Source organism: Odocoileus virginianus, chromosome 21 (assembly GCF_023699985.2).
Source record: "Odocoileus virginianus isolate 20LAN1187 ecotype Illinois chromosome 21, Ovbor_1.2, whole genome shotgun sequence".
NCBI lineage: Eukaryota > Metazoa > Chordata > Mammalia > Artiodactyla > Cervidae > Odocoileus > Odocoileus virginianus.
In genome coordinates, this window is record NC_069694.1 from 41068161 (window position 1) to 41081438 (window position 13278).

Consider the following 13278-nt stretch of genomic DNA (forward strand, 5'->3'; position numbering starts at 1 on the left):
TTATTTGATGCATTAATGTTTAGGATTCTTATGTCCTCTTATGAATTGATCCCTTTATCATTATGAAATGACCTTTTTTATTCCTGGTAATATTCTTTGCTCTGAAATCTACATTGACTGAGACTAACATAGTTACATCAGCTTTCTTTTGAATAATGTTAGCTTAAAATGTTTTTCTCATCTGCTTAGTTTAGTGTTTTTGTGTCTTTATATTAAAAATAAATTTGTACTACATATAGTTGGATCTTTTTATTCAGTCTTACACTCTCTGTCTTTTAGTGGGTGTTAAGTGATTTTTATTTTTATATGATTATTGATAATGGCTGTGTTTAAATCTACCATCTTGCTGTTTGTTTTCTGCTTGTCACATCTTTTCTTTGTTTCTGTTTTCCTCTTTTTCTGCCTCTTAGATTACTTGATTATTTGTTATTTCATTTATCTCCTTTTAGGTTTATACCTCTTTGTATTTTTTAGCAATCTTTTTATGTTTATACTATACATCTTTAACTTAACCTAGTCTGCCTTCAAATAGCACTATACCTCTTTACTTAGAGCATGTTAACAGTATACTTTCATTTTCCCTCTTTTGGACTTCTAGCTATTATGTCATATATTTTATATCTGCATATGTTATTAATATAAATCTCACCATATAATTTTTTTTAAATTTTTGCTTTAAATTATCAGTTATAAAGAAATTTTTAAATAAGGAAAAAAATATTTTATACTTAGCCTTGTATTGAGTTTCTTTTGATTTTTTTTTAACTACTGGTGCACTGCTAAATTCTTTCAATTTGTACATCTTACAGTCTTTATTTTGTCTTTGTTTTTCAAAGATATTTTTGAGGAGTATAGAATCATAGGGTGTTCTTGCATGTCCTTAAAATACACTACTTCATTGTCTTCTGGCTTTCATTGTTTCCAAAAACAGTGTCCCGTCATTCTTGCATCTTTACTCCTCTGTACATAATGTATCACGTGTTTTCTCTGTCAGCTTTTTACTTTTTCTCTTCATTGCTAGTTTTCAGCAATTTGATTATGTTAAGCCTTAGTGTCATATTTTTCATGTTTCTTGTTCTTTGTGATTTATTGAGATTCTTGAGTCTCTGAGTTTCTACTTTTATTGAATTTTAAAACTTTTCAGCCATTATTTTTTAAATACTTTTTCCGTACACTCCTTTTTTTTCTCTTCTAGAACATTAATCTCATGTATCAGCATATTTGGCCATTTAAAATTGTCCCACAGCTCATGAATGATCTGTTCTTTTTCTTTTTCACTTTTCTCTGTTTCATTTCAGATAGTTCTATTACTGTGTCCTCAAGTTCACTAAACATTTTGTCTACAGTGTCTAATTTGTTCTTAATTTCATCTAGTGTATTTTTCTTCTCAAACATTATAATTTCCATCTCTACAGGGTTTTGGGGGGAATATTGCAAATATTTTTGAGCATTGGGATAAAGTTAAATTTGAGACTAGTTTGGCCTTTCCTAAACTGACTTTTAAGCTTTTTCAGGGAGACCAGAGCAGACTTTAATCTAGGGTTAACTTGAAACCATTACTAAGGCAATGTCTTTCTAAGTGTCCACTCAAATCCTTCATGTTTCACAAGACTTCTTGCATTATTCTAGCCCCGTGTGTGCTCCAGGAGCAGCTTTATCCGTGCTTCTGATGGTTCTTTTCCCAGCTGTGGGTCATCTCCCCACACTCATGCTCCTAGTGTCCCTCTGTGTGGGACTCTCCTCACTGGTATCTGCCTGTGAATTCTGTCCTTGTTGGTCTCCTCTGTCTCCTCAGGGAGAGCAGCAGACTGTGTTTCAGCTGCGTCTCCCTACGCTGTGGCCAGGAAGCTCTCTCTCGATATCAGTGAAGCATAATTTTAAGACTCACCGTGTTGGTCTTCCTTTCCTCTAGGTTCACTGTCCTAAGCCATCTATTGTCCAGGGTATGAAAACTGCTTTTTGTTGTTTAAAGTGAGAAGCTTACATGGTCTTCATTGTTCTATTACCTAAAGCAGAAGACTGACTTCTGTATTGTTTCATTTGTTACCAGAGTAAATCCATTATTCATGTAATAATCCTGGAGAAGGAAATGGCAACCCACTCCAGTATTCTTGCCTAGAAAATTCCATGGAGAGAGGAGCCTGGCTGGCTACAGTCCATGGGGTCGCAAATGGTCGGACACGACTTGAGTGACTGACACTTCATGTGATGATAATGATGTCTTTTTCACAGGGGTTAAATTAGATAATATACATGAAAAGCCCTTTATGGATGGTGAAGTGTGAAGTGCGACCCCATGTTTGTCAATGCTGTTACCTTGGCATTAGCCTTGTTTTCCCATAGTTACAGATGTCCTGTATAGTAGGAAGGACTAACAGGCCAGAATATGGAGGTGCTCTTTCTGAAAATCTGACTGTTCCTCCACATTTATCATTTTGCCATAGTGCATATTTTTCTGTGCTGGATTAATTCCTGCGTTTACTCATCCAACAGACATTTCTTAAACACCCAGTGTCAAGCGCTGTTCTTGGCACCAGATCTCTCTGCTCTCCAGGAGGTTATATTTTGTATTTTCTTTTCGCTGTGTGTCTCAGCCGTCCTACATTTTTTCATCACTGTGTGGACCCCCATCTCATTTCATCTCTGAGCCTCTATCTGAGTGCTCATCTCATTCTGCCTTTACCTCATATATTTTCTTTGTCTAGTTTATCTGGCCTTCCAACATTATCTTATTCTTTATTTCATTTGATCCAGTTGTCATAATATTTCTGTCTTTCCTCTACTAATATTTTTTTTCCCTTCCAAGTAAAAGCCAGAGAAAAAGAAGGGTCCTTACGGAAGCTTACAAGACTTTAAAAGATCTGTGTCCCGCTTATTTCTCTGAACTTACATACAGCTGTACATGCTGATGAGTGCTTGCTTGTCGCACTCCAACCACAGTGGCCTTCTTGCCATTGTTGTCTTGTGGGCACCAGCCATGGTCCTACCTCAGGGTCTCTGCACTTGCTGTCCTTCCATCTTAGACATGCTTTTTCTACATATCCATGTCCCAACCCTCATTTCCTTCCAAGTCTTGGCTCAGTTGACATCTTTTCGTGAGGCCCTTTCTGGCCTCTCTCTATTTAAAAAAATACTTTTTAATTTTTAGAAATTTATTTTATTTTTAGAAATATCTGTTTTGCTGTGTCCAGTCTTAGTCACAGCATGTGAACTCTTAGTTAGGCATGTGGGATCTAGTTCCCCGACTCGGGATAGAACCTGAGCCCCTGCACTGGGAACTCAAAGGGTCCTGGCCACCAGACCATCAGGCATGTCCTGTCTCCAAATTTTTAAGTGTCAGGCCTTCTACTTCTGCCCTTCCCGTTTCCCATTCCTTTGTTTTTCTTGGTAACACTTCTTACCTTTTAAATTATAAAACTTACTTGTTTCTTTTCTCTTTGTTGCACTTGTTTTCTCTCTGATGTTACAGTAGCATATGAACTCTGTGAAGTTAGGGATTCCTCTACTGTTGACAGAAGCACCCAGGACACTGCCTGGCACTACAGAGCAAAATAAATACTTGTTGAATTTGAATGAGTCTCCTTGGTACACTTTTTTTTTTTTTAGCCTATTTGTTATATTAGATTTATTGAACACACTTCTTTGTTTCACATACTTTATTTTAAAAAGTGAATTGCTGGAGCACTTCATATATTTTCTTAAAAATTCCTTGAATTGCTTTAATGAGCATATTTTTGTTCTATAGATATGTAGCCTTTGCCATATAAAAGGTTCTCCTTCCCTGATTAAAGGTGAACCTCAAGACTGAGTGCATGTGGAGAGTAGACATTCTGGTGATCATAAATAATTCCAACCTTAGAGATAGCCCAGGAGACGGGGTTCTAGGTAGACTTTAAATCCCATCAAGGCCCAAGGACGATCCACAAGGAAAAAATAATCTTCCAAATATAGCATTTCATGTATTATTTTTTAAAAGTTTGTTAAGTTAGTATATCTGGAATTTAAATTTCCTTTTATACAACTCTCCTAGAAAATACTTTAAAATGAGTTTAGGTGAAACTTTCTCATTAAGGTATGTCTACCCCAGTCCCTGAATCACAATTTGCAAGTCTAATAAGCTTTGAAAACCAGAAGATTTTTCTGAGTTCACCACAGACTGATTTGGTGGCAAAGCCCAGCCTGACCTGACCTGCAGCTGGTGATAGCAGTATGACTGAGGGTCTGTGCGTGTTTTCTCCATCCTCTTTGTTAGAGTAAAACAGGACTCCAGCCTCTGTCTGCCTAACTTTTGGTTGTTGTTGCCGTTACTGTTTTTTCTCCAGCTTTGCAAACCTGGGTATACTTCATGTGACAAAGAAAAAAGTGTTTGAAACACTGGAAGCACGAATGACAGATGCCTGTATAAGGGGCTACAATCCCGGGCTTTTGGTGCATCCTGATCTTGCCTATCTGCAGGCAGAAGGCGGAGGAGATCGGCAGCTCACAGGTGAGTGTCCCTCCCAGCCGCGGTCCCGTGAGCGCTCTGGTCCTCCTTCCCCTGTGTGCAGACCTGGAGCTCATCTCACCCTCCATCTGTGCCCCAGGCTGCTCCCGCCCTGTAACTGCTCAGAAGCCTCTGATGGCATCTTGCTACTTCTAGAACAACCTCTGTACTGCCGTAGCCGAGCATACGAAGCCTGACTCCAGCCCCCTTTCCAGCTTTATCTCAGGTTCCACCTGGTACCCACCTCTTCCCATCACCCCCTCAAACACTGATGCACTCCTGCCTCTACCTAAAATACCACCCTTCCCTCTTCAACCTGTCAAAACCAGTTCAGAATTCAAGATTCAAAGAACACCTCCTTTGTTATAACTCCTCCAGCTCACCTTGTCATAAGGAATCTTCCTTTCTTTGGGCTCTCAGGCACATTATTCAGCTATCCTCTTTATCATAAAAAAATGCTATATTATATTTTCCTGCCTTGTGGTTTTTCTTTCAACCCCAATGTTTGTCCCACAACACATGCTATTTTTGCTTTTCTGTGTTGTCCTTTCGTCTAGCCATCCTGCCATCAGTTCACACTCAGGTGCTCCAAAAGCAGTCATCATTTTCCCATAAACATGTTCTATCTTCTGATATTCATCCTCGAAACCTTCACGTCATCTTTGAGACCCCCTTCTCAGCTTTGCTGCCTCTCCATCCAGTTTGTGATCCAGCTCTTCTGTGCTCTGTGGGGTTCCATTCCTCATGCCGATTTTTTGTTGCTGTCTGTGTCCCTCGCTCCTTCTAATCTGGTTTATGTCCTCTGACCAGACGGACCTTACTACAGGCTGCACATCACCACTATTCAAGGTCTCCCTGTTGCCTACAAAATCCAAATTTCAGACCCTGGCATTTTAGGCATCCTGAGAGCTGACCCCAGTCTGCATTTCCAACTGTCTCCCACAACACCCCTTCTTGTCAAACTGAACCGCTCCATACAAGCACCATGATTTCTCTCTTCCACTCCTTGGCACATCCTTTCTCTTCCTGGGATGTTTTTATTCATTCTCTTCCTGAGTTCAGGTTCTACCATCCTTTCAAGATTCAGGGCAGTGTCTCTTCTGCTCCAAAGCCTCTGGATTCTCCCATCCTTTGAGGTTTTGTATCACTTCAACTGTAGCTCTTTTGCAATATTCTTCACTTGAACTATCACCTCTTATGATTTTATAAGTTAAGTACAGTCACATCCATCAATAAGAAAGCTCCGTCACGGGGACAGGAGCCAAATGCAGTTGAGTTATTTGGCTCCTTAACTGCAGTTTTTGAGTCCTGCTTGCTATGTGCCAGGTACTGTGCTGGGCACTACGGGATGAATAGGGCTTTGGGGATATTTAATTTCCTTTAAAATGTTTAAATTTATTTTTTAATTGGTGGAAAATTGCTTTACAGTTTTGTGTTGGTTTCTGCCGTACACCAGTGCAAATCATTACATGCATATCCCCTCCGTCCTGAGCCTGTCTCCCCTGCCTCCACCCTCACCCCTCTAGATTGTCACAGTACCAGACTGGGCTCCCTGTGTTATTTAGGGACGTCCCACTCTCTGTTTTACACATGATAGTGTATATATATTTATCACTGCTGGAATATTTAATTTTCACATTCCTCAACACAACTGAGGCATAGTCAGCTACTCCCTTCCATTTCCATCACACCCTTTGTGTCTTGGGAGAGGTCAGGGGATGATAGGAAAGGAATGAGGCCATTTGTCACATACAGGATAGTTTTCACTGTGATCCAAAAACAATGCCTGCCTCCTTCTGATGCCTTTGTGTTGGGATGACGTAGATAATTCTTAAAATTTTATTAGCAATATGAAGAATTTCAAAAGAGAAAAATGACTTTTACTTTAACTTGATGTGCTTAATTGGGGCTTTATAAAAGCACTTGATCTAAAATATTCATACTTTTCTCCTTTCCCTGGACATGAACACCTTGTGTTGTCTGGTCCTAGATCGGGAAAAAGAAATCATCCGGCAGGCAGCTCTTCAGCAGACAAAGGAGATGGACCTCAGCGTGGTACGGCTCATGTTTACAGCTTTCCTTCCAGACAGTACCGGCAGCTTCACGAGGCGTCTGGAACCCGTGGTGTCGGACGCCATCTATGACAGCAGTGAGTACTTGACTGCTGACCTGAGGCAGCTTGCTGCAAAGTCAGGAACAGACTTCCATCCCTACCCTGGCAGTTACTGACTAGCTCTGGTTCCTGGGGAGAGTAACTTAATCCCTTGGAGCCTCATGTTTATCATCTGCAAAATAGGAATACTGAAGTCTAGCTTAAAAAGTTGATGTCAAGATTAAAAGTGAAATATGGTGAGGTGCTCAATAAATCTCCTTCCTCATGTTTGTTATAGCCTTTTACATGCAATGCCAAATTTCTTATTATTTATGAATTCTTTACTATGAGGCTATATTGCTGGTGCTCTTAGATGGGAAAAATAGTTGGGGCTCTGAAGAGAAGTTAATAAAAGATAACTCTTATACTTACCCATTTTCATTCTTGCATGTTACAGCTTTATCCATTTAGGAACTTCAGGTTAACTAAATGAGCAGTACAGATACTTTGATATTTTGTGGCTTCAAAATTCTATTTCCATCTGGAAATAGAATAGTTACTGGAGTTTTTGAAAAGAGTTTTACAGTGGTCTTTGGCATTTACCATGCAGATTTCTTATTTGGTATGCATGGGCTTTATTAAACAGATAGATATTTCCAAACTGTCTGTAAGGGCAGAATTAAAGCTCATTAAAAGGTCATTGAGTTTAGTCTAAGTAGAAAACTCCATGCCCCAAGTACAACAACTAACTGATTTCTCTAATTTAAACAGGTTTAAAGGGAACTGAAAGCTTTATAAAATGTTTTAGGCTCCTATACCAAAGATCACTTTAAAATGCAGCTGTTAGAATAAAAAAAAAAAAGGAAGCTTTTATACTATTACCACACAAAACTTTACCTCTTAACCACACAGAATTCTAATTTAGTTGGGAAAAGGAAATATAATATCTTCATTTTTCTTTTCTGTAGAATAAAAATTAATAGTTTCAGAATACTGTACTTTTCCTAAATTTCTAGGACTCTTGTAAATGGTGTATCAGTACCATGGATGTAAGTTTGGGGTTGAAGTCTTGACCTAATTGAAATTACACACATCCTTTAGCTTGGAACTTCCTGAAACATCAGAAAAGTTCTTTCTCTTTCTCTGTTAATGTCTCTTACTGTGTTCGTGGGAGAAATGAATACTGCTCCTTTCTGCCTCATCTATTTTGGGGATAATGAATGAGCCATGCCCAAGCAGCGCTGTGAGGATTTCAGAAGGCACTTTTTATCCATATTTTTGTAATAGCAATATGAGTGAAAGCATCTATTTGAACTTCCTTTTGGTTAAGTATGCTTTGGTTAGGGTCCCTCACAGAAGGTTAGCGTGTGAAGCTGACGATAAATCATGATGTTTGTTGTTTTTCTCCTGTGAACAGAAGCCCCCAATGCGTCTAACTTGAAAATAGTAAGAATGGACAGGACAGCTGGATGTGTAACTGGAGGGGAAGAGATTTATCTTCTCTGTGACAAGGTTCAGAAAGGTAAATACATGCTCTGATCTCAAGATGTGAAATGTAATTCTGAGTGTGTTTATGAGTCACTTTTTGGCAATGAGCCCAGTAACATCTCTCCTCTGGCGTAGAACTCCTTTTAAAAATTTATACATTTCATCTCTTCCAAAATTAAATTGTCCATGTTATTTCTTAACCCAACTAATTCATTTAAAATTTTCAGCAGAAGTGAAGTGAAAGTCAAGGTCACTCAGTCGTGTCCAAATCTTTGCGACCCCCTGCACTATACAGTCCGTGGAATTCTCCAGGCCAGAATACTGGAGTGGGTGGCCTTTCCCTTCTCCAGGGGATCTTCCCAACCCAGGGATCAAACCCAGGTCTCCCACATTGTAAAGAGAAATAAGAAAATAGTGATCATTGTAATCAGTGATATTTCAGTGTTTTATGCTTTAAACTTTGATATGTGAACTTTAAATAAATGAGTAATAGCCCATGCTTCACTTACACATACACGCATGATAAATGTTTTGCATAGTGTAAAATTGTTAATTTTTTTCTCTGACAGTGCTTTGTTGCAACACTGAGAGTTTCTCTGGATATCTTCACATGGCATTATGATGTCATTTAAGAAAAAGAAAGGATAAGGGCTATAAGGAAATTCTCAGAGCATATTTCTCTTATAATTTTCACTTTCAGAAAAGGTCTTGGCATTTATCTCTCACTAAATATAGCACAAGAGTGATAAGTTAGGATAAGCAGGAGATTGTTATTTTCTCAAGCTTTACTCATTTTAAAAATAAAACCATAAAAGGTATACCATAATAAAGATACACTCACTACAAGCAGTTACCTAGCTGCTTACTCTGATGAGCATTTTCAGAGCAAGCAGCTGTATAACTGGAAATGTACCTCCTATTTAAAGAACTATGGCTTTAAAAAAAGAAAATTTTCCTTTGAGGCTGAATGCTCTCAGATAAAAAGTCAGAAAAAATGAGATCAGATTTTAAGGTAAAGGTGTATATCTTTGTCCCCAGAATGTTTACACTTTCTCTGTAGATTCTGGTATCAGCTTTCTTTTAACCAGTTCTATCCAAGCAGTGTGCATTTCCAGATTCCTGGGTGTGCATACAAGGAGTAAACACAATCTAAGTACCTTTATTTGTAAATGTGACTCTTAGTCATCATCATTACATTAAAATGGCTAATTAAGAGAAGTTTGATACCTAGTTTAAAGAATCTGAATAACTAGGTCCAGGGTAGTCCCATGAATGTCTTACTCAACCCTAATATTTCTAAAATTCTATTTAAATAGAAATATACATTTAGTTTTTGCAAGTCAATAGTGTACTCCTCCCTGTGAATTAGGAAGTGAAGCCAGGGAGATGCCAACCTGAGTTATATTGTCATATTTCTGCAGGAGTAGAATCCATGACTGAAGTGTGAAATTAAGACATTCTAATTTAACCCAAAGGGACTAGACCAACATGTAATTTTAGCGGTTTCTCAATAGGAACTACTAGAGCATTGTAGAGAGGTAGCATAGGAGGATGTTTAAAAGCCTGGGGTCTGAACCTTCAGTGTCCATGTTCAAATCCTGGTCTCTCCTGACTAGCTGTTCAACCTTAGATAAGTCACTTAACCTCTGTGAACTCCAGTTTCTCTTCTGCAGCATGAGGATATTAATAGTACACTTGCATCACAGAGTTGAAGAAGGAATCAGTTAATATATGCATATAAAATCACTTAGAACAGTGTCTGCCAAATAGTAAACTTTAAGTTAAATTTTATTACGTAAATCTGTATCAAGGTGAACCACCTTTTGGGATTCTGATATTCTTCACTAACTTTCATGTTCCTGGAGGGTGAACTGGCTTAAGGATGGAGAAGTTATTCAAAGATTGATTAAGAGAAAACTCAGATTGAATAGGTAAATCTAGAATTCTGTCCTTATAAACAAAACTTGGGGCCCATTACTATGGTAACAAAAAAATTTTACTAAAAATTTTAAGTAATTCAGAAGTCTATTTTATATGAATTACTTTCATAAAAGGTTAAGTACATAGCAGGTGGACTCTTGAACCAGCTTTATTTTTCATCACATTTATGAATGTTATTATACTGTGTGAAATTATACACCTGAACATGACTGTTTACAGATGACATCCAGATTCGATTTTACGAAGAGGAGGAAAACGGTGGAATTTGGGAAGGATTTGGAGATTTTTCCCCCACGGATGTTCATAGACAAGTAAGTGGGTGATGATAAGGGCGATAAGTAAGTGGATGGTAAGGAAGATGATACTATGTTTTCTGCCTTGTTGAAATTCAGTACTTAGATTCCAAGTATAAAAAAAGAAAAAATGATAAATATTTATGTAACTTTCATCAAAGAACACTGTGTCTTGGAAGTGTTCCAGAAAAGTTACCTACCATAGAATTATGCTGTCAGGTATGTGATCACCTAGATGCAAGCCAGTGACCCTCAAACCCGTAAGTAGAAATGTGTTGCATATTTCACTCGTCTGTTCAGACTGATAACAAAATATGATAGACTGAGTGAATAAAAGATAAGCAGTCTTTTGCTTATGGTTCTGGAGCCTATAAGTCCCAGATCAAGGTCTGACAGGGTTGGTTCCTGATGAGGGCTCTCTCCCTAGTTGGCAGACAGCCACCTTCTTGTTATGTCCTAACATGGCAGAGAGAGAAGAAGCCCTCTGGTGTCTTTTCTTTTTATTTTTCCCTTTTTTGGCGCCTCTTCTTTTAAGACCACTAATCCTGTCCAATCAGGGCCTTACCCTTATGATGTCATTTAACCTTACTTATTTCCATAAAGGCCCTATCTCCAAATACAGCCACACTACGGGGGCTTCACCATACGACTTTGGGGGAAACACAATTAGTCTGTAATGGTATTCTCCCAGAGTAACACGAGGAGAGCTGTTAAAAGGGTATTCTAATGAAAAGTGTTGACAGGAGGATTCTTCTAGTTGAGGCTGATATCATCATGATAAATCAAGATCTCCCAGGAACAATTAAGTATATGACAAAGAGATGAAAATGCTGAATCCTCATCTTAACAATTACTCTCAGTGATTGAGGAATACAATTTTCACACACACACACACAAAATGGAAACAATCCAAATGTCCATCAGTTAGTGGTCAGTTAAGTAAATGTGAGGGGATATTGTACAATTATTAAAAAAAGAATGAATACAGACTAACAAGGAAAGATCTCAAAGATACTGAAATTTTTTAAAAGATAGATATGAAACAAAGTGTATATAAAAAAGATTCTGTGTTCATGTTTACATAGCATAAAGAAACTCTGGAAGGTTCTGTGCATAACTGTTAGATTAAACATTAATTTTGTGGGTGAAATAAAAAAAAAACTAAATCTGCTTATTATACTAGCAGACACCAAGGAGGCTGTCTTAGAGGCGTTACAGATGCCTGTATATGTCTAGAGCCTTGGCCATCCTCCCCTCACAGTATGCTGACCCTGTCACTGTGTCTCCCTTAAGGGTTTAGCTTTTTGCTGTGGTTGTTGGCTGGCCAGGAGGCCCGCAATGGTACCAACCATCCTCCTCTCTCTCTTTCCATTATATCTTTATGATATTGCAGTAAATAATCCTGGAGGCTTTTAAGGCTAATTTGGGAAAGTGGATGTATGCAATGTATTTTATTCACATGGTTATTTACACTGAAAGATATTTGAAACTTTAGATGAGTGAACTGATGAGGATTTGCAGTACATTGGCATAATCTTATATTTTAATTTCACATTGGCAATAGAATAAAAATATATGGGTATAGAATTCCAAGGTTGTAACTTTCTCTAGGGCATTGTATTTTTTTAATACACTGTGTCTAAGCATTGGGCATAAAGAATGTATTTAATGAGTACCACTGCTGTAAAAGAAATGTAGTCCTACTCCAACATTTGGATCTTTGTATCCTGCAGTTTGCCATTGTCTTCAAAACTCCAAAGTATAAAGATGTCAACATTACAAAACCAGCCTCTGTGTTCGTCCAGCTTCGGAGGAAATCTGATTTGGAAACTAGCGAACCAAAACCTTTCCTCTACTATCCTGAAATCAAAGGTAACTCGGTTGTTTAAAACTTGCACTTGTTCTAACAAGAAGCCAGGCTGTTGAGAAAAGGTCAGGCAGTCACGCTCTTTGACCAGCTTCCTTAGTAACTGGTTCGAGGGTCCATGGTACTTCTTTTTAGAGATGAAAGAAGGAATATGTGATTTTAGGGTCATGTTTCCACCAAGTTTTATATGAGGTTGAGCATTTAAAATTTCTCTTTGAATTTGAGAGTCTATCATTTATTGAATAACTTGGGGGTCAGGCAGTTGAGATGAAAACATAAGGCTTGCTGTCTAGGAGAATCAGCCGCTGGCCTCACGCAGTTGAGCAGAAGACTCAGCCACCGTGCAGTGCAGAGCCATACAAATGGAAAGGCAGAACTCTATTCCTCACAAAGGATGCACCAAGAAGGAGAGAAAATAGTCTCCTTAAATTGTTATAATGCAAATTATTATTTTGGTAATTCTGAAAGTAAAACAGCCACGAAAACATAGGATAATGCCAAGGAGAGAGAACCCTAGATTCTGAAGAAGCCACAAGAAGAAAGCTTCTTCAAGGTCATGAAAGTTGTGCATGTCTTTCAGTGGTTGAGTGTGCCGCAGAGAAGGAAAGGGTTCCCCTGGCTTAGGAACAGTTAGTGTATGTTCAGAGAAAAGTGAGGCTCAGGCGCACCCAGAGGGACTCTTGAAGGAGGACAGGAAGGCAGGGCCAGGCTCTGGGGTGCTATGACTGGAGCCTACAGAATTGTGCTTTGAAATTGGAAACGGGAAGGACCAGGCCAGTTTAGATTTAGAATGATGCCTCTGCCTTCTCTACATAGACCCTGAAGAGACTGTCTGGGCAGCAGTGAGTCAGAAGAATAATGCAAGAATCCCAGTAAGAAAGGGTGAGGTTAGTGAAGCTCTTAGTGCAGTGGTGTGAAAGGAGAAGGTAGATCCATGAGGCAGTGCAGTGATGATGTCAGGAGGACCCAGCTGTTGGTTGGGGTAAGAAGTGAAGGAGAAAATCAGGAGTCATAGATGACCCTAGGAATCCTCACCTGGGAAGATTGTGAGGTGGATGAATTGATGAAGGATCAGTGGAGCAGAAGTAGATTTGGGTGGGCAAAGGCAGAGGTC

At 38.7% G+C, this 13278-nt stretch overlaps 1 protein-coding gene across 4 annotated transcripts in view; it reads left to right on the top strand.

Moving 5' to 3' along the window:
• The window catches only part of NFKB1 (nuclear factor kappa B subunit 1), a 119706-nt gene that overhangs the window by 77152 nt on the left and 29276 nt on the right, over positions 1-13278 (top strand). For all 4 annotated transcript variants that reach the window (XM_020901945.2, XM_070452194.1, XM_020901946.2 and 1 more), the window contains 5 exons: positions 4323-4486; positions 6474-6632; positions 7993-8097; positions 10224-10315; positions 12031-12169. In XM_020901945.2, the coding sequence (XP_020757604.2) occupies positions 4323-4486; positions 6474-6632; positions 7993-8097; positions 10224-10315; positions 12031-12169 (659 nt within the window). The remainder of the gene's footprint in view (positions 1-4322; positions 4487-6473; positions 6633-7992; positions 8098-10223; positions 10316-12030; positions 12170-13278) is intronic.